General features: G+C 41.7%; 3 protein-coding genes across 7 annotated transcripts; 1 reads left to right on the forward strand and 2 right to left on the reverse strand.

Moving 5' to 3' along the window:
• Positions 1-575: 575 nt before the first annotated feature.
• On the reverse strand, positions 576-5,058 carry LOC114452663 (MOB kinase activator 2). The gene is made up of 5 exons (XM_028432120.1): positions 4,585-5,058; positions 2,398-2,537; positions 2,207-2,303; positions 1,263-1,387; positions 576-1,178 (listed from the first exon to the last, which is right to left on the reverse strand). The coding sequence occupies exons 1-5, from the start codon at positions 4,665-4,667 to the stop codon at positions 940-942; spliced, it is 684 nt and encodes a 227-aa protein (XP_028287921.1). The 5' UTR covers positions 4,668-5,058; the 3' UTR covers positions 576-939.
• A 545-nt stretch (positions 5,059-5,603) lies between these two features.
• Positions 5,604-19,936, reverse strand: ppp6r2b (protein phosphatase 6, regulatory subunit 2b). Of its 5 annotated transcripts, none has more exons than XM_028432118.1 (27): positions 19,351-19,936; positions 18,056-18,184; positions 17,787-17,942; positions 17,567-17,665; positions 17,080-17,266; positions 16,508-16,645; positions 16,338-16,403; positions 16,137-16,249; positions 15,944-16,057; positions 15,682-15,802; positions 14,029-14,190; positions 13,697-13,930; positions 13,544-13,608; positions 13,343-13,458; positions 13,176-13,261; positions 13,002-13,079; positions 12,823-12,920; positions 12,668-12,725; positions 12,381-12,502; positions 12,102-12,277; positions 11,842-12,001; positions 11,539-11,618; positions 11,159-11,369; positions 10,970-10,993; positions 10,173-10,319; positions 9,455-9,495; positions 5,604-8,193 (listed from the first exon to the last, which is right to left on the reverse strand). In XM_028432118.1, the coding sequence occupies exons 3-26, from the start codon at positions 17,912-17,914 to the stop codon at positions 9,462-9,464; spliced, it is 2,817 nt and encodes a 938-aa protein (XP_028287919.1). In that variant the 5' UTR covers positions 17,915-17,942; positions 18,056-18,184; positions 19,351-19,936; the 3' UTR covers positions 5,604-8,193; positions 9,455-9,461. The 5 variants fall into 5 exon arrangements, with proteins under 5 accessions (XP_028287919.1, XP_028287918.1, XP_028287916.1 ...); XM_028432117.1 differs by having other exon boundaries at positions 5,604-9,352; XM_028432115.1 differs by having other exon boundaries at positions 5,604-9,495; positions 19,351-19,935.
• Positions 19,937-20,528: 592 nt separating this feature from the next.
• dnaja2b (DnaJ heat shock protein family (Hsp40) member A2b) lies at positions 20,529-24,436 on the forward strand. The gene is made up of 9 exons (XM_028431799.1): positions 20,529-20,689; positions 21,773-21,832; positions 21,907-22,130; positions 22,231-22,311; positions 22,457-22,590; positions 22,680-22,876; positions 22,961-23,105; positions 23,285-23,412; positions 23,501-24,436. The coding sequence occupies exons 1-9, from the start codon at positions 20,612-20,614 to the stop codon at positions 23,687-23,689; spliced, it is 1,236 nt and encodes a 411-aa protein (XP_028287600.1). The 5' UTR covers positions 20,529-20,611; the 3' UTR covers positions 23,690-24,436.
• Positions 24,437-24,721: the final 285 nt, after the last annotated feature.

The raw sequence follows: 24,721 nt of genomic DNA on the forward strand, positions 1-24,721 counted from the left end.
AAAGTAGAAATAATTCCCAAAACACCAGAAACTAAATTAACTCGGAAAATCGAGGCAAGTATTGAAAAGAAAACAAAGCTGAGCGAACAGGGGATCATGACAGATCCAGTTAAATCTTTTCAATCCAGTTCTGTTGCACAAGCCCAAAGTGCAGCAAAAAAATGAGAAGCAGGATTATAGTCTTTCTGCAAATAATAAGAAGTTTGCACCTCTATAAAAATCCTCTATAAAAACCATCTTTAAATTAAGAGGAATCAGATTGTCCCCTGAAGTTTACTCCTTCTTGACTCTTTATTAATTAGTCTCACAGGTATTTTTCTTTTCTCTGACAGTTTATCAGCAATAATGTAGCTCAAATTATTATTTTGTGAGATATTAAATAACAGATTTTGTGTATAGAAGTGCATATAGGTGAAGACAGTGAGTGTTTTCAGATTGTTTCTTGTTTTTGATGCCTCTCTGTGGTGAAAAGTGGAACTGCATCCTCACAGTGAAAGAAATGATCAGTGTGGCATTCACTGATTTCCTTTGCTGACAGCAGGTGGTGATGTTGTTAAACCAATGACAGGCTGTAATATATGTCATATTATATGTTTATTACTGAGTCATACATAAAGATATTTCCTTACAGGTGAGATTATATGGCATTTTGTACCAACACATTAAAAAAGCTGGGTTTGTTTGGCTGATTTAAAAAGATCATAACAATTCAAACGAGGAAGACATGAATGACCTTGAAGATTTTGACCTTATCAAAACACAACAAAGCAATATTACGATAAAAAAACATGCAATATTAGGCTCATACAATTAACTGACAGCTACAGCCCGATAATTTGTCTGTATGTTCTGTTTGCCAACTTCTGTTCTTTAAAAGAATCCATAATGTAGGTTTGTTTGAAGGTGTAACAAATAAATAAGTGTTAGTGCCCTTTAGGTTCACCCATGCTGCCCCAGAGCTGTGATGAGGTCCTGCAGAGGTTCAATATCTTCTGAGTCCAGCAGCGCGTGCTGTCGGCAGAAAAGTGTGAGGTGTGTGAAAAGTGTGTTGAGGTGCGCGTGCAGGCCCAGTGCAAGTGCCTCTTTATAGTGAGACCAATAAATGTGAGCCAGAGTCCTGAACAGCAGCAAAAACACCTTCTGGACAAGAAAGAAGAAGCCCGTCGGAAACACTGAGCCTGACAAAGAGAGGGGGCACAAAAGTGAGACAGTGATGTGACAATGTGGAGTGAAGTAACACAGGTACACACACACATTTTTACCTGCTTTTGTGGGGAACACATCTTCATCAGTCAGCAGGTCCTGAATGTAGGACATGGCGTAGTCAAAGTAAAGGGGAGCCGAGCATTTCAGCTTCCGGCCGTGGTCATCAGTCCAAACATAGACCCTGAAAACAGCAACGCAGAGATGTTAAGACACAACCAGCTGTTCATGCAGCATCAGAATTATGTTGAGTTTTTTCAAAGGACAAATCCATCCATCCATTGTGCTAACACATTTTGTCCTGTAGTGCAGGGTCACAGGGAGACTGGAGCCTATCCCAGCTTTCAATGGAGAGAGGCAGGGTACACCCTGGACAGTTTGACCCCCTAAAGCTGGATCCATACTCCGCGAGACAAAGACATTTTTCCCCCCTGCAGACGTTACGCCCACAAAATGACGTCATTTTTTGTCTCTGACCGCCCGCTGATCACAGGGTTAACACAGCGAGAGACAACAACCACTCACACTGACACTCATCAGTTTAGAGTCCCCCATTTGACACTAAACCAACCTTGCATGTCTTCAGCAATGGAAGAACGTGCAAACTCCACACAGAAAGGCCCCACCCAGATTTTGTCTTTGAGGCTAATCGCTAACCACTGCACCACTGTGCCACCCCTTCAAGGGACAAATATCTATAGAGTCAGCGTCACACATGTATACAAACCATAGTGGATGGACATGCATCAGGTCTGGCTGACGATCTCTGCACTTTGGGTCAAACTCAAAAACATTTTTAAGAAAATAAGATTACAAATGATTCATATCTTAGTTAGAACGTAAAGAGACATTTTTCAGCTTCACTGTTTGTTTGTTATTCATTATTACAGAGATGTGTGTCTTTTTGGAAACTATACTTTCTGAGTCTTCTGTTTACTCTGTAGCCAGTGGATATAACACAGACAGTGTATGTGTGTTCAGTATATGATGCTCAGTCACTCACGTGTTGCCTGGTCCACAGGCGGTCGGGCAGGTGCTGGGCGTGCAGAATTCTGACAGAGCACTGGAGAACAAGTTGATGTGCTTGAAAAACGCCACAGCTGAAAGAAATCCATATGACCGCTTTAACATCTTGGATGCGTTGCTCCTTTTGCAGTTCAATAAGGGCATAGACAGATATCTGGTAATACTCACTGTTGCTGGCGAGCCACTCTGCCTTGTCGACGCCAGGCGGCAGGGCTGTGAGAGCAAACATATCTGTGTGTGTGATCCTCTGGCACACGTACTGCTGCTGCAGATAGGGCCGCACTTCCTGATTATTGTTATTAATTCCCCTTGGGAAGACAGTGCAGAGTTAATGAAGCAGAGGCAGACAGAGAGACAGAAAACAACACTGTGTAAAACAACCGATAGGTCAGTGGATTTAATTACTGCTGCTGCAGTCAGTAGATAACACCTTTTACACTCTCATCTGACTGGCACACACACACACAACAACAACATACAAACACTGCTGTAACTGCAGCCTTGGACATCCCTTATAGCAGCAGTTAATGTAATGAAGGCAGTCGATTCTCGATTCAGAGCCAGAGTAATTACGGTTAATGAAGCTGACTGCTGCTGTGGTCAGTGCTGCAAGATAATGTAGACGCCTGCTGGCTTTGTAAAAGACTTCGCTTTTTTACTGATAAGCTACAAGTAGAGCTTGGAAGGGCAATATTTATTCTCTGCTTTGCAAAATCCAAATGATTAAATAGGACAAAAATGTCTGGAAGGACTCCACTAAAGTCTCACAGGAGCTGTTGCAGGGAGCGATCGGAGTGAATGTAAGGAGAGCGACGTAATGTCATCCCACTAATATGGCCTACAAAGAAACCTCCTCAGCAGCAGTTGAAGGTGAAGAAACAGATGCTGTTTCTTCAGCTGTGCGCCCTCCTGTGGTTGTACAGAGTAAGTGTGTGTAAAATCTGCCAATTAAGGTTCATCACCACAAAAAATGGCAAAGAAGCTGGTGGGAGAAGTTTGCTTTGTGTTTCCCCATTTGTTGTCATCCAAACAGTTATACACAAAAGTTGAGGGTAACCTTAGTGACCATGTATGTTGCTTCTGGCAGCTAAGGTTGGACGTGTGGATGTTGTGGCTAGCCTTATAAAACATCATGTTTGCAGCGGCCATTTTAACCAGGATGGAAAGAAAAAGAAAGTCCTGCTGCAGGGAAAAAAAGTGGAGGTAGACTATTAACATTTTGTTAATCTGGGATCAGTGAATAATCTTTTGGATCCAAATGAGATGAGAAAATTACAGCCAGGTTTAAAATGACAGGAAGTGTCCTTTAAAGATCAGTAACAGGAACTGCTGAGTGGAGAGTAAGTTCAGGGACTGACTGATTTTCAAACACAGACGAGTTCTGGAAAGTCAAACTTGGCAGCATGATTTGACTTTATTCAAAGCAGGACGTTGAAGCAGTCTGCTGCACTGAGGCCCGGCTCTACCTACAGTAAGAGAAGTGAATATTTCTGTGTGTCGTGTATCAGGCAGCTGCCATGCTCAGTTTTTAGATGTCTGCACACACACAGCAGCAGCAGCAGCAGCAGCTGAGGGTTTACACAGTGTGACCTTGCCTACTGTGATAAGGGAAAACACTGCTCTCTCTATGGGGTTTCACTCCCTCTGGTGTGTGTGTGTGTGAGAGAGAGAGGGCTGAGCAAAGAGAATTTGTTTAATGGTTTTAAAAGCAGGTCTTTGTCTAACGTGAAGGTCAGAAAAGACACAAGTGAAGCAGGAATTGTGACGTCACATAATGTAAACATTATCAGTAACACAAATCAAAGGGTGACAAACTTCTCTAACGTCCACAGGAACTTAACATCCTGTTCTGTTCTACTACTAACCAAATGAGTGGCTCTTGGCTACCAGTTGTCAGCACACAAACACAATGAACCCGGAGCTACTTGCAGTGTTGTGTTTTTTGTGTAAACACACTCCTCTGTGACCCTGCTCTCCTGCTCTCGGCCATCTGTTCACCTTCCTCTTTGCCGTGGCGGCTGAAATAAACATTGCTTCTCTCAGTGCAGCAAGCTGGCTGTAAAAGATTCATCCCAGAGAAAACATTTGCATGGCAACACATTTCCTGAGTGCCTTCCCCTGCATTGGTTCAAACTGCTCCTCAACATGTGTTCTCACTGTTAAAGGAATCCACCGTCACTGATGGCATCAGACAAATATGTAACACACACACACACACACACTCACACTCTTATCTGGAAAACATTCCTCTGTAAACCATGTGCAGCCAGCTTTCTACTCATCTCTTCTTTCTTTTTCCTCTAGTACAGAGGAGCAAACATAACCACAGAAAAACAAGACAGTTGAGAAACTTACAGTTTTTCATTGCTGATGTCTGAAGGCTGAAGAGTCTTCCCGTCTGCCTCCGTAGCCGAGGGGTAACTATGGCAACCCCCCATGGCGTAAAGCTAAGAGCAGAGTTCTTCGTGCCAGCCCCACTTTTCCATCCTAAACACACACACACTTCTACACACCATGGGCAACATATGGCAAACACTGCTCCAACACTAACATGTCTCAGCTCTCACAGCTGACAAATACACACAGCAATCCTTTTTCACAAAGTCCTCCCCTCCCCCCCTGGCCCCCCAAAAAAAGTATTCCAGGACTTGGAGGACCGTCTTTTCCGACCAAAAGTGAAGCTTTCCAGTCGTCTTCCCTTCTCCTTTAGCTCTGTCAGTGTGTTTATGTCTCCTTTGTCTGGAGTCCCACACCCCACAGGCTCCTCCTCTCTCTGCTCCAAGCAGACAGGCAGGTTTCTCCACAACCCATTAAAAGTTTTAAACACACACACACAACTCCGCCTTCTTCCCCATTTCCACCCAGTGCAAGTAGGCAGACTCTCTACACATGTATGTTTACACTCTGCACAGAGAGGGCAGGCAGGTGCAGATGACAAACTAAATAAAGTGTGGACAAGAAAAGAGGTGGAAAAGAGGCAGCAAGGATCAGTGCCTGTGTTTGAATTATAGAGGAATGTGGTGACACAAATATAAGCCAGGGAATGAAATCACACACCCACAGGTGAGAGGGCAAGGATAGCATGAGAAGATGAACATTTAGAATCTGAGAGGGGTATGAACACAAAAGAAGGGTCTTCAGATCCTCCCCCACAGGTCACCTCTGCCTGCAGCACAGTGAGATCTATGCGACAGTCAGGTGTATGTTTGCAGTGGAGGGGGGGGTGCTGGAGTACACAGTATGGACCGGGAAGCAACATAATCCAGTGGTTCACCTGCCCCTAAGGTAAATATACTCCCTGTCCCGTTCTCACTGTGTTTGTACTGCATGTGTGTTTTAGAGCCGGCTGTAGGTGTGAGACAAACAGATGCTCATTCTTCTTTTTGACATATTTATTAGGTTCATATCTGAATGTACAAGCTAAACTGACGACAGGTAACAGACACATTACTCTCTAAATTAAAAAAACAAAACAAAACAAAACCAAAAAACACCAGCATCAGTCCGCTTTAAAAAAAAAAAAAGGCCTTTAACACGACTGTCTATTCCCACTGCTTTCTCCACATCTGCACACACATACTCAAAAGATATAAGAGAGGCAAAGTCCTGTTCTTTTCTGTGAACTCCATGGGACCTTATTTCAGAAAAAAAGAGACATATCACACAAATGTTGTTTCATTTAAAACACAATGTTGCAATAGCAGTTTGTCATAAACCGTTCAGTTAACTACATCATCCTTGCACAACGTACTATTTAAGAAACACCAACATGATGTATTTCATTGCAAATTCCCAAACTTAAGTTATAAAATGTTACAATAACAACTCTGGCCAAGATAAGAACTGACACCGTAGACATTTTTTTCACAGCAGGAACCAACAGCACTTCAAAAGTGTCTGAGTGGGCCTAAAAACCTGAGTTCCTGCATTAGGGAAAAATGTGTGTAGTACAGTAGACTTCTCTCCTCTAAACTCACCAGCATCACCTTGCACAAACCAGACAGGATAAATAAACATCTCAAATGGTTTTTTTTTCTGAAATAAGCTCCACCAATAGATGAGGGCAGGACGTTACCTCTCCATAACGTGAGAAAAACTTTGAAATGTCCTGTAAGTAACAAGAGCTGATGTTTCTCAAAGTTTTGGGCACACACTGAACAATACAGCACATACCCGATGAGGTGAGCGAGGCTAATGTGCAAACTTAATGGCACTTAAAGATGACAGTATTGTACCTCATGCCATTATTACATCACAACGTACCCGTAACTATGTATACTGCAAACAACACATTCTCAGGATGTGGGAGAAACACACACGCACACAAGCAAAAAAAAGGTCAGATGCAGTGTTTAGGTTAGGTGAAGGAATGTTCTGACCCTGCACACAGTCCTAATAAAATAGAACATAAACAGCCCTATTGTTCATTTCTAATGTTGACATACACAACACTAGCTCTCTGTGCACTTCCACTTCAAACGGCTCAAAGCGCTTAAGAGATAAAAGCAGAAAAAAAAGATGGCGATCTAAGATGAATCTTCAAAGTGTTTCTTTGACTCGTGGCATCCTCTCTTACTGCTAAAAACTCCATCAAATGTCTTAAAAAAAAACACATGAAGGAGTGATCAAACAAAGACCACGTTAGATAAACCTGTGAGGTCACAGCAAGAGAGGAGGCTACTTCGGAGATATGGAACCCAGCTGTACACTGGTGGGAAGACACACTTTGGCAGAAAGCGTTGAAGAATTTCTTCACTATCTCTATGATTCACTCCTTCAAGTCAAACAATTCCCACCTCTTTGAGAGGGGGAATAATATGGTGGCGCTTAGCACCGCCACATACAAACCAAAAGTGCTTCTTTAAAAAGTGCTTTTAAAATAAATACAACAATCTATGTAAATCGCTAAATCGCTTCAATAGGCATATATGCAATTAAAGTCAACTCCTGCCCTGAGAAAGAGAGCGACGAGGAGAAAGAAAGTAAAGCATGACTGTCCGGCACACGCAGATATAAAGGGTAATTCTGTTCTACTGCAACATGGGTCATCATTCTGGAATTTTGGGTTCTATTGGATATTACTAGACTGTATTAAACAAGTTCATTATCAATAATTATGTTTAATAGGACATGTAGTACTAAACTAATTTTCTGGGCTATATTAAATGTATATTACCATCAGTATTGAAAAAATCTAGTATGGACCTGACTCTAGTTTTCTTACCACACACACATTAAAGAGTGTGTGTAAGAATGTGATACAGTCAGTCCTGCCAATGGCTGCAAACAATACACCGATAAACGGGAAGAACAAGACTGCTAGGAAGTAAACATGAATGTAAACAACGCTGGATTTAAAGCATCTAAACAATCTGCTCGGCTTGGTTTTCAGAGGGAGGGAAAATATTGCTGCACATTTGTTAGAGCTGAGGGATAAATACAAGGTGTATTGGTGAGTAAAGCTTGTTTGTTTAAAAGAAAACAGAAGCATTGGTTGGTCTGTAAACTGTCAAGCTACGTCTGTCACAATTTGTTTAAACTCAAGCTGATTTCAATATATAACCTAAAATATGTGCACACAATAGAAGCAGTATATCATCCTGAACTGTGTTAACTAACTAACTTAACTAAAGCAGTCGTATCTCTCTCTCCATGGACAATCATTTTACACTGCAGAGAGCATTAGTTGCGTTTTTAACACATTAATTCAAATACATTAACAAACTTTACAAAAGGCAGCAGTCGATGAGCTACAGCCTTTATGTAATAATATTACTTATTTCAGGATTTGCTTGAATTTGACTGCTTAAATTAGTAAATGGAAAATAAGAACCATGTTGCTTTAACAATAATTATCCTTTAAGTAAACATTACGGAAGACATACTGCAGACAACCGACCACATGCACTCTCCTAAACCTCCCTGAAGGAAGCATGTAGCAAAGGAACAGGAACTGATGCTGACCTATTAACCCAAACACAAACATCATTATTGCCTCATTTCAACAGTACAACACACATACGATACGCACACGTTGCAACCTGCAAAACAACCTCCTTTCTCATACACTGGATTTATTCCAAAAATAGATATAATGTTTATATATACTGTTTACATATATATTACGTTTACATAATACCAAGAATAGCCACAACCTAATACAGGTTCAAATTTCACAATATTACATTTAAACAGCTCTTAGGGTGGTATGTGCACGTCACTGTCGTTTTTTTTTTTTTTCCTTTTTTGCATGTGTCTGTAGATATGGTTGCGTGTGTGTATGACACTGTGTGTGTGTGTGTGTGTGTTACACAGGTGTGCTTTCTTTGTATCTGCATACCTCTCCTTTAACCTGAGAATATGCTCTGTACCTCAGACAGAGCTCAAACACACACACACACGCACATGCCTACACACTGGGATACAAGAGCACACACACACCGCTCTAAAACTACATGATTCTGTCAGAGGAGGAAGTGACACATGATCCTCCCAGATCAATCCCAATTAACCAAAAAGAAAAGCAATGTACCTATACGGTCACTGCAACTAAAATCTGACCTAAATGAAAAACCTTTTTATCTTATAGCATGTAGGAAAAGAAGCCAAATTGTTATGAATCATACATTTGCACCAATAAAATGTCTGCCTGGCAGGTACACTGAAATTCTAAAGACAAAATGGCTGCTATCTGACTTTGTAAGCATCTTGGCTTTTGTAATCTTGGCTGACAATTAGGATTTCTTTGTGTAAACAGTCAAATGCTCTGCTAGAAAAAAACACCCTGGGCTGTGATTTTATGCCCAGAGCACTGACAGGTTTAAATAATCTGAAATTCTTATGCTAAAGTTCATAATGGGTCAAATATCAGACATAAAATGCAACTGGCACTGTGTCACTTCTGCTCATCACAACAGATGAGTGCGTTTCCAAGTTCAATGGGATAATCAAAATCATATGTAACACAATTTGGCTTTGGGGTGTCTGGCACAATGAAAACCCACCTTTCTCCTTAAAGCAGTTCAACTGTAATTATTTTTGTAAAGGTGCAAAGTAGTTTGCCGATATCCAACATAAATGCTGTGTGGCCTCAGTACGGAGGATCTTCCATTCACTTACATGTCTTCAGACACAAAACAGTGGCATTAAGAGGGTTGTTTTAATAGGAAGCAAAAGGTGGCATAGCTGTGTGTTGAATGGACAGGTAAGAAGTGTGTGCCTGTACCGCTTTGTTAGGCGGGTCCGTTAGAAGAGGACTGTACGTCTCTGCAAGGCAAAAACAAAAAGGGACAGAAATTCAGGAAAATAATGACTTCACCTGGCATCTCCCTGTCAGTGGTAACTTACAGTAAGACAAGAAACTGAAGCCATTGACATCAAAAACAGCAATGTTACCTTACAGAACACAGCGTTCTGCTTTACTGCTCTACACCTTTGGTAAGTTCTGAAATAATGTGTTTAGGGTCTCTAAAATCAAGTCTAGGGGCTTAGAAAAAAAACATATAATGATCTGTGCTTTTACATTTATTTTACAGTTTCTCTATAATACAGTAACATCTGTATGCAGTCTGTGTAATGTGGCTGAAGAGGACACTGGTGAGTAAAAATCGCAAAATACTGTAAACGAGTTAATTTATGGTAATCACATTTACAGTTTGATATCCACGTTTCAGTACCCCTCTGTGTTCATAAACAGATTCATTAACAAAGGCTTTCCTTCACTCAGGTGTGCCAAACAAGCGAGGCTCCGCACACAGAGCCAAGCTCTGGCACACCTAGATGAAATGTTACACCCGTGTTTGGGAACTTGCAGACGTGTGCAGGTTTATTTGCATTTTGTCTCTACATAAAATGTGGGATGAATCATTGGACTTGTGTTTGGTGAGCTTGTATTTCCTCTATTTAGCCGTAAACACTGAACACACAAACAAAGACGCACTCACTGTGTGACAGCAGCTGACTCTTTAGTTGGACTTGCGGTGTTTGCGCTGGAACACTTTTCACGTTTCTTTTCTTTTTCACCTTCTTTGTCGTTGCCTTTCCCTTTGTCTTTCATGGAGGGACCCTCTGCTGGCACATTATCCGCTTCGCTGAAAATAAAAGGACATTTAGCAGTAACACACTAGAAGAACAGCCCAGATACTAAGCCTATGTGGTGCTAAATTTCCACAGGTATCTGGCCTGGACTCTGTAAACACTATTGATCACCATGTCCAGCAACCTGTGCATCCACCGCCCTGTTTTTGGCAGCTGACCCAAACCCTTCTGAATCTGACTAAAGTCTAGAGTTCAGTCTGTTTAAATGTAGCATGCTGGTGCACTGTTAGTAACTAATGTACTGGTTTGTTAGTGTTGAATGTTGGATTGGTAGCAACTTTTGTTCACAGCATGCTATCAGACTGTTAGTGGAGAGGGGTGCTCTGAATGAGATCCAGTGTCCTAAAAATAATCATGTATCACATAAGTCATACACTGCGTTCACCTTTGGTTGTAACAGAGTGACTGAGCGAATCGTTTCATGAGGTTTACAATCATGTTGAGTATATGACAAAAATCTATAGGTCCTCGTTGAGAGTTAGGGAGGTTGTAGCCTATCAGATGTATAGCAAAAAGGATTATTAGTCCACATCCTGTTAAATGCAACAAGCAAACCAAAACCATGTTTCACATCCTATGTCCTTCATACAACTCCAGCATAGCATTCCACACTTGAGAGCACAGGGCCCCAAGCACAACATACCGTCTGACTGCAGGCCTGAATACTCTGGAGTCAAAGGGGAGATGAGAAAGGAGGGAACAGACAGTAGGAGGAGGACATCAGAAGAGAAGGGAGGGAGGTAAAACTGTACAGGATAAAGACTGGAGAGCAAAGATGAAGAAGGAGGGGACACAGTCTACCACAGAAGCTGCTCCCTATTTATTTGTGTACCTGGAGAAGACTGCCCTCTCATTTTTGGCATCCACGGTGAGTCGGATGGTCTCCTTGCCAGCACCTGTGGTGATGGTCTCTGTGGTGACCGTCTCACTAGACGTAGACTCTGTCTTGCCTTCTTCCTCATCGCTGTCAGAGCTACTGGAAGAGGAGCTGTCTGAAGCCACCAGTGGAGCTTTTCGTGCCACACACACACTCCAGACACATGCTGTGGAGAGCAAGGGAGAAGAAATGGCTTGTCTTTAACATGAGTATACCTTTCTGTACAGATGTCAGACTGGTGATTTTTTATAACATTGATAATGTTAGCTTGAATATTTTATTACTGTAAATATTTACGTGGTTGATTATAAAACAGCCAACGCTCTAAAACTTACGGTTCTGGTTTGGTTTTGTGCTGTCTGATCCACTGAGCTCAGAGTCCACAGGAGAGCTACATCTGGGGCCTGTTTCAGAGCTGGCGGACATGTAGTCACACAAATAGGTTAACCCATGAAAAAACATATGCAGAACAGCTAATAAACCACATACATGCAGCTACTAGGCATGACCTTCTCCCTTTTTTCATTCATGGCTGTGTACTTGCAGAAACAACAGACACAACCATGGTATCAAAAAAAAGATTTTTATTTTTCAACATTTTTTCTGTACTAGGCTCCATATTTAGAGCTCAAACTTACCAACAGAAAGGCTGGAAGTCCGTGAACTTGGCCCACCCCTTCTCCTCATCCTCAGCAGTGGCAGCTGGCTGAGTAACAGGGGTGTCCCAGGCAGAAAAGCCTCCTCCTGCTGCTGGAGCCTTTGAGTTCACCTCTCCAAAGTCAGCTACCCATCCAGTGTCTAAGAGTGAACAATAGCACAGACGAACCCACGCTACATGATTTGGTCTCTAAATTCACATAAAGCAATCTGAATACTTTACAATATAAAAATATCTCACTCTTAGCTGCCTCACTGTGGTCCAGACTTGAGAAAGGATCCAGGTCATCTTTAGGGTCTTCTTCTTCCTCAGATTCTGAGTCGCCTGCTGCATCAGGGATCTCTGTGCCAGAAGCTGCTGTCGTATCACAGGTCTTAATGGCTGCTTGGCTTTGAGAGGACCGTGACCCACCAAACCTGATGATTGAGCAACCCCAACGATTTTGCATAGTATATAAAACTTAAAGCACGAGGCTGAAATAAATCTTGAGAACATATGTATTTGTGGTTGTGTGTCTACCTGTTCCGGGACTTCGTCTGTATTGCATAGTTGATCTCTTTCTCCTCCCAGATGTCCTCTTCGTCATCATCAAAGGGCTGAATCCTCTCCTTGGAACAGGCTTCAAACACAGCTGTGTTAGCCTGGAAAAAAAAACAAGTGGATAGTTTAAATACAGCCTGGTTGTTCAATCAACAATTTATCTGCCACATTGTGGCTAAAAAATACACTGAGGCATGTTTATCAGTTAACAAAAACATTACATCCCAAACCGAGGATACAAAAATGAAACTTCTAGATGAACTCACGCTGTCCTGGCCTGCATCAATGTTGATATTGATTTCTGCAATCCGGTCAAAAGTTGCCCTGCAATAAGGGCAAGATTAACTCACTCAGCACCCAATCTAAGAAGGCAAAACACATATGTGTATGTATTATAAAAGAGGTATGACAGGTATTTTACCCAATGCTGTCATCATGATCAGTGAACTCCTCATCATTGAAGCCAAACTGATCCACAAAATTAGCAGTCATCTGCTGGATCTGATAGTCTGAAAAAGCCTAAAAGCATAAAACAAGAATAATTAGAATACAACAGCTCATAACTACTGCCCTATAGACTGTGTGTCTATATGTTTATACCTGCTGTATTGTCAGCTCTTTTGGAAATGGGCTCTCCATATCGTCCTCTGAGGAAGGACGAGGGTTTCCAGTGCCAGCCTGAGCATACAAACACCAACATAAAAGCAACATTTACAGTCTGAATGTCTGTGTATAAATAAAAACAGCTGCAGTAAACAGTGTATGAGGGTCTACCAGGTCAATGGTGTTCTTTCTATTGGTCTCTGACAGTGTCTGGTCAACGAAGGTTTCCCAGCGCCCTCTATAGTCCTCTGGCAGCTCTACAGCCAAGAACACAATAACAACAGCATTATGATAGCCAGCAGCATGGGTTTGTTGTGGATAAAAATGAGTGCACATGCCTGTGATGAGACTACTAATCTGTGCATGGACTGGGCCTTTGTCCAAGTTGTGGACCACAGTGTTAGCAATCCTGGTCAAATGTCCCATGTACCCTCTTCTCATTCCACCCGCTGACCTGAACAAAAAAGTATCACACTTACAAAAAAATCCCACCTTACTGACCATTACCAAAAAAACAGCTTCAAGTCAAAGTTCCTTACTGTATTTTGTCATTCTCTTCCCAAGCCTCTAGAATCCTCTGGACAAGATGGCAGTGCTGAAACAACTTTTAACGAAGACATAATTGTTTCAATTCACAGAGAATGCATTTCATCAATTACTGTAGATCAAAAAAAACAAGCAGAGACACCTACATGAGTCACCATTAAATTATGTACAGAGTTTTCTGTGGTGACTGTAGGATCTGAAGTCTGGGTCTCAGTCGAATCCGGCTCTATCGATGCTTCTTGCTGAGACTTGATTTTTTCATTGGAACCAAAGCTGGGCTGAAGTTTCATTTCATGAGCACAAGGTCGGATAATAGCAGCAACACAAAGCTCCACTTGGAGGTGGAGAAAGTTGTTCCATGTATACTTGAAGAACAAGTCCTAAAAAAGGGCATGCATTTCCAAAGGGTCATTCAGCACTGGTCACTTTCTCACTGTACACATTGATTGTGAAAATATAGCATGTTTGCTCATCTCACCAGAAGGAGGTCCATTGCGTTGAGTCTGCAGAGCTCCTGTGCTACGACTGTGTGGCTAGCAGAGCTGGTATAAAGCAGAGAGGCCACTAGTCTGGCCACGTGAAGACGTGTGTTTCCCAATGGTTCCTCCAGCACACCCAGAGTGGTCAGCATAGGATCTCGCTAAAAATGCCCAGTATAAATGATTTCTCACAGTAACTTTGACATTTATAACATGCATTCACTTTATGGCTGTGGGTTTTACATATGGATCAGACTTGTCTTCCTACCTGATGCCTACATAGCTGAAAAACATGTTACTATACTATTTATAGTATTTACTATACTATTTAAATGGCATTGAGTATTAAATCTCAAACTACAAAACAGAATATTAAGGTCCTACAGCTGCTACACTTAAAAACACACACAACTTATTATTTTTAGAACATACTTTAGTACACAAAATTTCAATATTGTTGACACACATATACATATAAAATGTGTTTGCCAGAGAGGCACAATGACTGATGGTGCCACTGACACTTAAGCTGGATCCATACTCCGCGAGACAAAGACATTTTTCCCCCCTGCAGACATTACGCCCACAAAATGTCGTCATTTTTTGTCTCTGACCGCCCGCTGATCCGCACTCTTGTGCACAGGGTCCGGGCCGAACTTTGTCTTTCAAGGCTGTGCGGCAACCATGCTGTGATTGGTCGGGATTTATTGTGGGCGTAATGAAAGTGGAGAAGCGCAAGAGCCTCTCCAGGTATATAGGTAGGTGTATAAACAGCACTGATTCAACAGATTTAGATAAGACCATACTGGTTTTGCATGATGAGCAATAAAAGAAAGAAAGGCAAGTAAGGGTGATTTGTCACCAATAACTCCAGACAGCCATTCACACATACCAGATGGTGACTGTTATTACCATTCTATATACTCCTATACCCGGGCATAATAGGCTCGTTAACAATGTCTGTATATCTTTGCTATTGTTACTTTTAATGTCGCATTTTCACAACTCATCGCCGGACATCTCACGCTGTTGCAGGCACCCTCTCTGTATAATGCCCTCTTGCCATGGCACAAGTCCTTGTGGTGTGTTAAAAAACTCAGTAAAGTCTTTCCTTATAGTTTAGTGGGTGGGCTGTATGAGGAGTTCTGCACACACGCGTCTTGCGGAGTATGGTACCTCAGTGCGGAAAAGACCTTTTTTTTGTATCTCTTACCACCCGTGGAGTGCGTTCTCCGCTCTTTGTCTCGCGGAGTATGGAACAGCCTTTAGTCGTCTGTGTTCTTTTAGCAGCTTAATCCAATGCAACTCAATGTAGTTGTTTATCATTCATTGTGCTTTGTTGTTCAATAGTAGGTCCATCCTGTACATTTTGCTAAGCTACATCTCTATATCTCTACTATGTATTTTTGTGGAATATTAAATAATGCAGTAGCATGGAGCCTCTGGTATATTACTGTATATAGAAAAGTATATTATCTACTACTGACATACTGATCCCAACCTAAAGCATTAAATAATGTGACAGCCAATGTGACAGCTGGTAACTGTAAGCCCAGTAGACATGTGTGCAACAGTAATGTTATATACATACTGCATAATGGTATAGGAAGCAGTTTGTAGCACATTGTATGGTAGCATCTTGAGCCACCTACCTTAGGTGGCTCCAGAAGTAGCTGGTGGAAGTGTATCAGGTGTGGCTGGATGGCCAGCAAAATACTGCTGTTAACAGTATAACTTCTCTCAAATCCCTGAGCATCCATAACACCATCCACCCTGTCAGAAACACAAACAGAAAACACACATCTAACAAATACCTGCAATAAGTGAAGACATGAAAAAAAAACTGACAGGCCGATGAAAACGAAAAAAACAATATTTCACACAGAGCAGAATTTAATGGGATTAGTCACTCACACAGGCCTTCTGATTTCCAATAAGGTGAGAAGAACTTGTATCCCACTGACAATACAGCTCTCAGTCCGTTCTCCTGAGAACATATTTTGCAACAACTGCTCCACGCACTCCTGCCTGTGGAAACACAACGAGGTATGTCATCGCCTACACAAGTTGTTGAGAGAGTGTGAGCATGTGCATCTGTCTGACTTACGATTCCAGCACAGTGAGCAAAGGGTCAGGCTGTGAAATCTCTTGGAGCTGATTGGCCTGGTCTCTGCTAAGACGAATGATGTCACACAAGGTTTGAGATGCATTGGACTGCCTCTGTTAGAAGAAAAAATAGCATTTACTCACACAGACAATAAATCAGGGAGCAATATTTTCATGTAAAAATAGGATAATTCTCTCCCACCTCTTCGTCTCTCTCAGGGTGAATGAGCTCTATGAGTCTCTGCGCCAGTTTCTGTTCATTCAGCCACTGTTGAGAGAAACATCACATTAAAAACATATATATACAAAAATGAACATCAGCATGGAAAAGATTTGTGTAAAAGCTTAGAAATGAGTCCATTTGTCTCATACAGTAAGAGTCTCAAAACGAAGAGGGGGTGGCTCCACGCAGCTGATGAGGCGTAAGAGCACATCCATCATGGCTGACGTATCAATATGCTTCAGGACCAACGAAAGGAATTCCTCCTTACGCCGCAGAAAACTAATTACCTACACCACAAACAAAGCAGAGGGAACAAGAATTCACAAAGCAGAAACTGACATTTGGAACAAGGACGTGCAACCAATTTTTGCTGGCATAATTTTTTGAGGTGAATTTTATTTGTCTTTTCAGTCACCTGAGGAAATATTTGTTTGATGGTGGTGTTGATGCACAGCAACACCCAGTGCAGGCTGTCATTTTTTTCTTGAACCAAAATGCTGGTAAAGGTCAGGGGGGCTTTAAAATTATTTCATACGTTGGTTTAAAACACACAAATGGACTCACTTAAATTGAAAAAGACCCTCCAACCAGTTAAGACACAAACTGAACATCATAGAGGTGCTTTGTGTTTTGGTAATCTGCATGTTGCCGATTCCCAACATGACAAAATGCAGCTGTACTCCTATGAGTTTTGATTTACTGGTGTGCGTGTGTGTATTACCTGCTCAGTCTTCCGTGCAATGAGGTTTCCAATTGTCTTGCTAAAGAAAGATGCCAACAGGGGGTTAAGTGGGGATGGCTGTTCCAGGAAGGCATACAGAGTTTCCAGCAGAGCCTCCTCATTACCGAGTTTATCATTGATCATTCCCACATCACATGTCAGCAACTCACATGCTATATTTGGATACCTAGAACATATGATGAAGCAAAATGAAGAAGAAATAAAATCGTTACCTCATTTACCATCTTATCATACATTGTCTTTAACAGCACTATTCTGATCTGCGTGAATTGTTTTCATCATAAATACATCATCAGTGTTTTTTAGCAGGATCAAGATTATTCTTTGACCAGTCTGCACTCTCTCTAAAGCTCTATGCTCTGCCATGGTGGCAGGTAAGAGCAGTAGTTGTAGTACTAATGCAGCACCAGCACAACATATTTTTCCTGTAGTACTGTATCAGCATATTCTCCACAGCAGCACCTACTTGAAGCGCTTCAGCTCCTCTACACCAGCAGGGGGCTCTGTAGTAATCATACGAACCAATTCCTGCATGCAGTGGTCCTGGCACACGAACAGGAGAAGTCTACAAATCAAGAAAGATGATGGCAAGAAAAAAAAATCAGTTATCAGAAGAATAACACCAAAATTGACTGAATGACAATAATAATTTTAGACGGCTGGTGCACAGCAAACAATAAGCAGACCTCCTGTTTTGGGCCTTGCACTCCTGGAGCACATCCTCCTCCTCCATAAGCTCAAAGAGCGTGACATCCTCCTTGTCCAGTAAAGCCTCCAAATGCGAGGATGTGTGTAAATCAAACTTCCAAAACATGGCTGATGTCAAAGTAGCAAACACTTATCTGCTGAGCAGAACAAACAAAATTATGTGGCAGCATGCATGTACAAGTCAAAGAATTACACGTTTTTACACAGATGCTGCCTGTTTAGACACAATAAACAATGCTCTTCTTACGTTTTGGACAAGGAGTGGTATCCTCAGTCAGATCTTGCAAAACAGCATCAGCAAGCGCCAGCAAATTCATACAGTGAAGACACATGCACACCTGCGTAACTCATCCTAATACCAGAGACTGCCTTTGACCTGAGGATGAGAGAAAAAGAAACAACAGAAATGTTACAGGATAATTTCCATGAAGATCTCTGCCTTCATTAGAGCCAGATGAAGACTTAAAGGCAGGGTAAGTGCAGAAGCTGTGCTCGCACGCCTCCCTGGAAAGAGCAGGAAGCAATGCATCTGTAATTGAGTTAAAGCTTGCTGCACATCTGTTGCTATTGACATTACCCAGCTTGCTTTGAGAATAGACTCACACATGAGCAAGTAAATGGGGACACGAATGATGCTTAACAAGAATATTCTGTAAAAACATATACAGTCTTACATTTGCTGACATCTCTGTTACTACAAAGTGCAAACTTAAAGACAAGGTGAGGTGCTGATGATGGCAGGATGGATTCATGTGGCTCAAAAGTGGGAGACCTTCACCTTACACCCCCCTGAATCAAGCCAGACCATAAATATAATAACTGGAAAAGGATTCAGTGCCTATTCAGCAGTCAAACACCAGAACAAGTGGCTGTGTATTAAAGAAGCTAGAAAAAAAAACTTGTCTAAGCACAATTAAACTGATTGCATAATATTAACGATTTCTTCCTTTGGTTACAGAACCCTTGAACAAACAGGTTAAAGCTAAAAAGGTATTTAGAGGATTATAAAGTCATCTTTTCTCCCCATGGCTGTTTATGGATTTTAAATTTTGTACAACAGCACAGCCAGGGCCAGCGTCCACACAGAGGCCTATCAGGCGTCCTGTTATCAGCTGGACACTGATAGCCATAAACAGACACGAGTTGTAAACAGGATCATATCATTTGATGACGGTTAACTAATCCATACACTAAACTTCTAGTTATCTCTTTTTTATCCGTGTGTCACCGGTTTAACGGCGTCGCTTTTCACTTACCTTGCAATCAGACCGTATACTACCAGCCCGCTAGCAAAGCTTCGCATTGCTAACGGTACCAAAGTGTTTTTAAAACAGAGACAAGCGATGTTAAGGTTTGAAGCTAATGACAGGTCAGTTGTTTATATGTACAGTGTCCACAGTGTGTGTGTGTGTACGGAAGACGTAATTAATATCTAGCCTTGAGTTGCCGACCACTTGACAGCGAGGAGGCTCACACACACACACACACACTGTACATTACATTACACGTCCCCCTTGTCCCATAAAGATAAACGACACTTACCTGTGATCCATCACTTTGTCAGTCGTCATCTATAAGCAGAAAGGCAACTCGGCGACTTTGTTTGTCAGGTCACCCGGAGGCCCATATCTGCCTCTTCATGACTGCGTTGTTAGCTTAACGGTACTACCCTTTCCCGGTTGCAATGTCATTTACGCTGCCGTTACACGGCGGCTGGCCTGCCTGCCTGCCTGCCTGCCTGCTCGATGAGGGGCTGTGTTGTTTGTTGACACAAATTTTTTGTTCAGCAGTCAGGAAAAAAAAATCTGTCAGATTTGAAAATCAAAATGGCGACTACATACAACGTAATCAAAAGTTGGGCTGTCTATCAATAACTTCACATTTATCTGCTGCCACACTGAAAAAAACGCTGCCAGCCAATACTGCAGCGACACTTAACATTCACGTCCACACTCTCAAGTAAATGTATTTTTTTATGAAAGTAAACAAACAGTACCTAGAAGTTAACAAGCAAAAATACAAATATACAAACAAATTCACATTTTTACTGTGGAGCTGTACTTGTTGAAAATAAAGCATTATAGCATAACAATGTTTTATATCACAAGCTAGAAGTTCTGTTTCATCTGGCAGCAGGCAGGCTGACATGCTCTCCCACAATCCTCTGCGCAGATGATGTACTTAAACAAATGTTTACTCAAAGTAAAACTGCATTATTGTCTGCAAATAGTTTAAACATGTATTTAAATGTGTTTTCGTTAGACCAAAATTGGACCAGAGCTTTTTAAATAAAACATCGACCTCATTATACACAATATACATACACATATACATCAAACGCTAGTATCTAATAATTAACACATTATAGTGACAGTCTACTTTCAGGACAGTCCCTTACTTTCCCATCTGTTGCATTTATTTGGTCAGCGTAGTTATTTGTAGAAATAATATAACAAAATGTTTATTATTTTCTATCACCGGGGAATAAAAAAATGAAAACTTAAATTAAAGTTTACCCCTTTGTTGCCATTGCACTATTTCACAGAGGTTGTATTGATCAAAAATGTAACATTTTGTTTATTACTAATAAAGAAAAAGTGGCCAATTAAATGTCGATTTATATGCGTTGTGAGAGTTTCTGGAAAAAGTACGGTTGCCGTGTTTTGGCAGGTGTTTATGAGTGGGTGTTTGTGTCCTTAGTATCTGGCAAAACCACGGACAGTCCCAACCGGTGAATTTCGCGTCGGCTTGTCGCTCAGCTGAACCTCTGCAGAAGGTCTTTCTGTGGTAGCCGGTTAGCATCATGGCGAACGTTGCGGATACAAAGCTATACGACATCCTAGGAGTTTCGCCTTCGGCTTCTGAAAACGAACTGAAAAAGGTATGTGCTTTCTGAAACGTAAAGGAAACGTTTTAAGAGTTTAACAGCAATTTAAAATGAGTGCTCACCAGTCAAATGTGGCCTATAAACAAGCTAATGGACGCCAGCTAGCTTACAGAACGCTAGCACCGCAATAGAGTTTGATGCCTGAGCCTACAACTTCACCGGACGATGTTTTTAAAAGCTAATTATCGCCCTACGTTGGTGGTTTATTCATAACTATATTGCCATTTTATCATGAGTTCACCAATAGGGTGGCGTTTGCCTGCCCGAGAGCCAATAAATATATCTGAGACCACGAGTGTGTTAGCTTCACACCGGCTGTAAACGCTACATGGTACATTCCAGCAAATAGCCACCTCCGGTTCTGTAACGAAGAAATAGCTGCTTAACGATTCACCAAGCTAAACACCACAAGCAAATAATTGCGTCTGTGTGTTTACAGACGAGTGTAACATCAGGCAAACTTAGTGTATTACAGCGCTATTGATAAACTTGTTTAAGCCAACATCAACGTCGGCCTTTGTGTAGCTGTGTTAGCTATCAGGAACACGCTGAGTACTTTGAACAATATTCAAACGTCAATCCATTAAAAATGATTTACAATGGACAGCTGTTTTACAAAACACCACTCTGTTACGTGTGACATGTTTATGACTACTTCTTACTATTCTGTAAATGCAAACCAATCGACTTAATTAATAACTTGATTAATTACGTCCTAGGCTAGAATAATTCAAGATAATTATCTGTTGTCACAGATAAAGCTAGTGCAGTTTATTTTCAAAACAATTCTAGGTCAAAATTTTGAGCTCTCTTTTATTTGTAGCACAGGAGATCATGCTGGCATCTCAGACTTAAACCTGATGATTTTCTGTTTTGTGGGATATCTGTCAAAGGCAGCCATGCTCTTGCCAGTGTCCTGATGTTTTTGACAGCAGCAGGCCAAGTCAAGCCCTTGGCGTAAGAACAGTTAATACACTTTAGTGATTTGCTAGCAGGGCGATTTAAGCCAGACACTAGCTCAGGTCACTCACATTATGTTGTTGACATAGATTTTCCTTTTTTTTTTTATTATTACAGGCCTACCGCAAGTTGGCCAAAGAGTACCATCCTGACAAGAACCCTGATGCAGGAGACAAGGTATGATGCCCTAAAACACATTAACACCTGCAGCACTAAAAACACTGACTGTTTGTTGTTCTTTCAATTTCCAGTTTAAAGAGATAAGTTTTGCATATGAGGTGTTAACAAACCCAGAGAAGAAAGAGCTTTATGATCGCTATGGGGAACAAGGCCTACGAGAGGGCGGTGGAGGTCCTGGCATGGATGATATCTTCTCCCACATTTTTGGTGGAGGGCTATTTGGATTTGGGGGTGGTCAAGGCAGAGGCCGCAATGGAGGCAGGAGGAGAGGAGATGATATGGTACACCCTCTAAAGTAAGTATTTCACAATGAGGCAGTTTGAGGTGGGTTTGTGGGTCACTTGGGTCACACTTGGTCATTGAAATATAATGTTTTATGTTTTCTTGGTGCACAGAGTTTCTCTTGAAGACTTGTACAATGGCAAAACCACAAAACTGCAGCTCAGTAAGAATGTGCTGTGTGGCGCCTGCAATGGGTGAGTTTTCCTTTACCGCTTCTACGAATTCTGATTAAAATAATTTTGTTGTTTCAGGCCAGGATGATGATGATTTACAGTGGCAGTAATATTGTTTGCGGATGAAAAGTTTTGACAATGTGGGGGCTTTACTTTTGGTTTCTAGTCAGGGTGGCAAGGCAGGAGCCGTGCAGAAGTGTGTGGCTTGCAGAGGACGAGGCATGAGAATTATGATCAGACAGCTGGCCCCAGGGATGGTTCAACAGATGCAGACTGTCTGCACAGACTGCAATGGAGAGGGTAATGCATCTGCATACACCCACATACTGAAAATCTGTCAATCAAAGCAAAATGGCATCCTGAAATCTAATGTGTGTATGTTTGTGCAGGCGAGGTGATAAATGAAAAGGACCGCTGCAGAAAGTGTGAGGGTCATAAGGTGAGTAAGGAGACCAAGCTCCTGGAAGTTCATGTGGACAAAGGCATGAGACATGGACAGAAGATCACATTCTCTGGTGAAGCTGACCAAGCACCAGGCATTGAACCTGGAGATATAGTTCTGGTGCTGCAAGAGAAAGAACATGAGGTAAAGCGATTTTTGTCATCACTAACAAGAGAAAAATTTTGTGGTGAAATGAAATAACAACTATGGGATTTCAATCTGAAACAGGAGTTCCGCCGTGAAGGTAGCGACCTTCACATGGTCCAGCGTATCGGCCTGGTTGAGGCTCTTTGTGGGTTCCAGATAATTGTCACACACCTGGATGGGCGTCAGTTGCTTGTCAAATACCCACCTGGCAAGGTCATTGAGCCAGGTAATAGTTGTCTAATACCACATATAACTCATCTATACTGTAGTTGACAAATGAAAAAAATTGCAGGAACCTCTATTAGAAACTATAACTATTGTTCCTTTGTTGTTGTTTTTTTCTGCCGGAAATCCAAATTTAAAGGGTTCAAATGTACATGTCTTAATATTTATTGTGTGTGCTAGGCTCTATTCGAATGGTTAAAGGAGAGGGAATGCCTCAGTACAGAAATCCATTCGAGAAGGGAGACCTTTACATCAAGTTTGATGTCCAGTTCCCTGAAAACAACTGGATTAGCCCTGAGAAACTGAACGTGAGTGGCAAACAATAAATATCCCACTGTACACATCATGAAGCTGAAATGATTCAGTCATCATGATGGGCTTCTGTGTCTCTTTTAGGAACTTGAATGCTTGCTGCCTGCCCGTGACGAGAATCCCGTTATCGCTGCAGATGCCGAGGAGGTCGATCTGTTAGATTTTGACAGGAGTCAAGGTTCTGGAGGAGGAGCCAGGAGAGAGGCTTACAATGATAGTTCTGATGATGAAGGAGGTCATCATGGCCCAGGCGTGCAGTGTGCACACCAATAGAAAGACTCATACATAGACTTGCACACACTTAAGCGCAAAAATACACAAACATCCCTTAAGCCCCATTGCTAACACTGTTCAAGACTTACTACTCACACACACACACACACAGGCGACCATATCTCTTCTTTCAACATTCATATGAAAACCAGATACACACACAAATATCCTCCTCACTTCCACGGTGCCCATAATTCAGAGAGAACCTGGATGTGTGATGGCTGTTTGTTTCCATGGACAGTAGTGTTCATCTAAGCCTCCAGCAAGAAGGTGGTGTCATTCTCACAGCTTCAATGGCTGAAATTTACTAGGACCCCCTCGTTGTCATCCCAAGCTTTTACCTTTCACTGTGGGAAACATCAGTCTAGTGTATAAATTGCAAATATTGTTTATGTTGTAAAAGGTGTAGTTTAGTCAGTCACACACAAACGCATGCTGCTTCTTGTTGAAGATCTTGGCCATGTAGACACAAGGTCGCAACACTACAGAGAAATCTGACCCCACGCCTGTTTCAAATTCAGTGTGTCACCGCTGCCATAAGAGCTAACCTGATGACATCTCTTAAAGTGTGTTCTCTACAACACTCTGCTGAGAACCACACATTAAACACACCTCATACTCTAAGGCAAACTCTCACATTTTGAACATAGGATGTGCTGGTTCTGTTCAGTTCCTCGCTGTCATGATGTTACAATATTAAAGGACTGAGTATGGCATCTGCCAGCCAGGCACTATGTTTTTATTTTAGTCTGGACTTTTAAGCTTTTTTTGTCTTTGTTGGTGTGGATGTGTGTTTGAGGCCTTGATATTTCTTGATTTATGAGTTGAGGATGCACACATGTACTTTGTCAGTGTACTATGTAGTGGCTCAGTGTGTGGGAGCTACTGTGGAATGTGGTAGGTAATGTCCTCTATGTGTTGGACAGCAGTGTGAGTGGATGCCATATAGAGTCAGCTACAGATAAAAATACAAAAGAATGTTTATTTGCTGAGAATTTCTCATGTAGACAGTCATTGTCCCTCACCTCACCA

This window comes from Parambassis ranga, chromosome 19 (genome assembly GCF_900634625.1).
Source record: "Parambassis ranga chromosome 19, fParRan2.1, whole genome shotgun sequence".
Lineage (NCBI taxonomy): Eukaryota > Metazoa > Chordata > Actinopteri > Ambassidae > Parambassis > Parambassis ranga.

Excerpts from the sequence above, each read along its gene's own strand:
- LOC114452663 (XM_028432120.1), bottom strand. The coding sequence starts at position 4,667 with ATGGGGGGTTGCCATAGTTACCCCTCGGCTACGGAGGCAGACGGGAAG. Across the intron at positions 2,538-4,584 it reads GACATCAGCAATGAAAAACT|GGGAATTAATAACAATAATC; the intron begins GTAAGTTTCTCA and ends TGTCTTCCCAAG. Across the intron at positions 1,179-1,262 it reads TGTGTTCCCCACAAAAGCAG|GCTCAGTGTTTCCGACGGGC; the intron begins GTAAAAATGTGT and ends TCTCTTTGTCAG.
- ppp6r2b (XM_028432118.1), bottom strand. The coding sequence starts at position 17,914 with ATGTTTTGGAAGTTTGATTTACACACATCCTCGCATTTGGAGGCTTTA. Across the intron at positions 16,646-17,079 it reads TTGCACGGAAGACTGAGCAG|GTAATTAGTTTTCTGCGGCG; the intron begins GTAATACACACA and ends TTTGTGGTGTAG. Across the intron at positions 12,726-12,822 it reads GATCATGATGACAGCATTGG|GGCAACTTTTGACCGGATTG; the intron begins GTAAAATACCTG and ends CCCTTATTGCAG.
- dnaja2b (XM_028431799.1), top strand. The coding sequence starts at position 20,612 with ATGGCGAACGTTGCGGATACAAAGCTATACGACATCCTAGGAGTTTCG. Across the intron at positions 22,591-22,679 it reads CACAGACTGCAATGGAGAGG|GCGAGGTGATAAATGAAAAG; the intron begins GTAATGCATCTG and ends ATGTTTGTGCAG. Across the intron at positions 23,413-23,500 it reads TTAGCCCTGAGAAACTGAAC|GAACTTGAATGCTTGCTGCC; the intron begins GTGAGTGGCAAA and ends TGTCTCTTTTAG.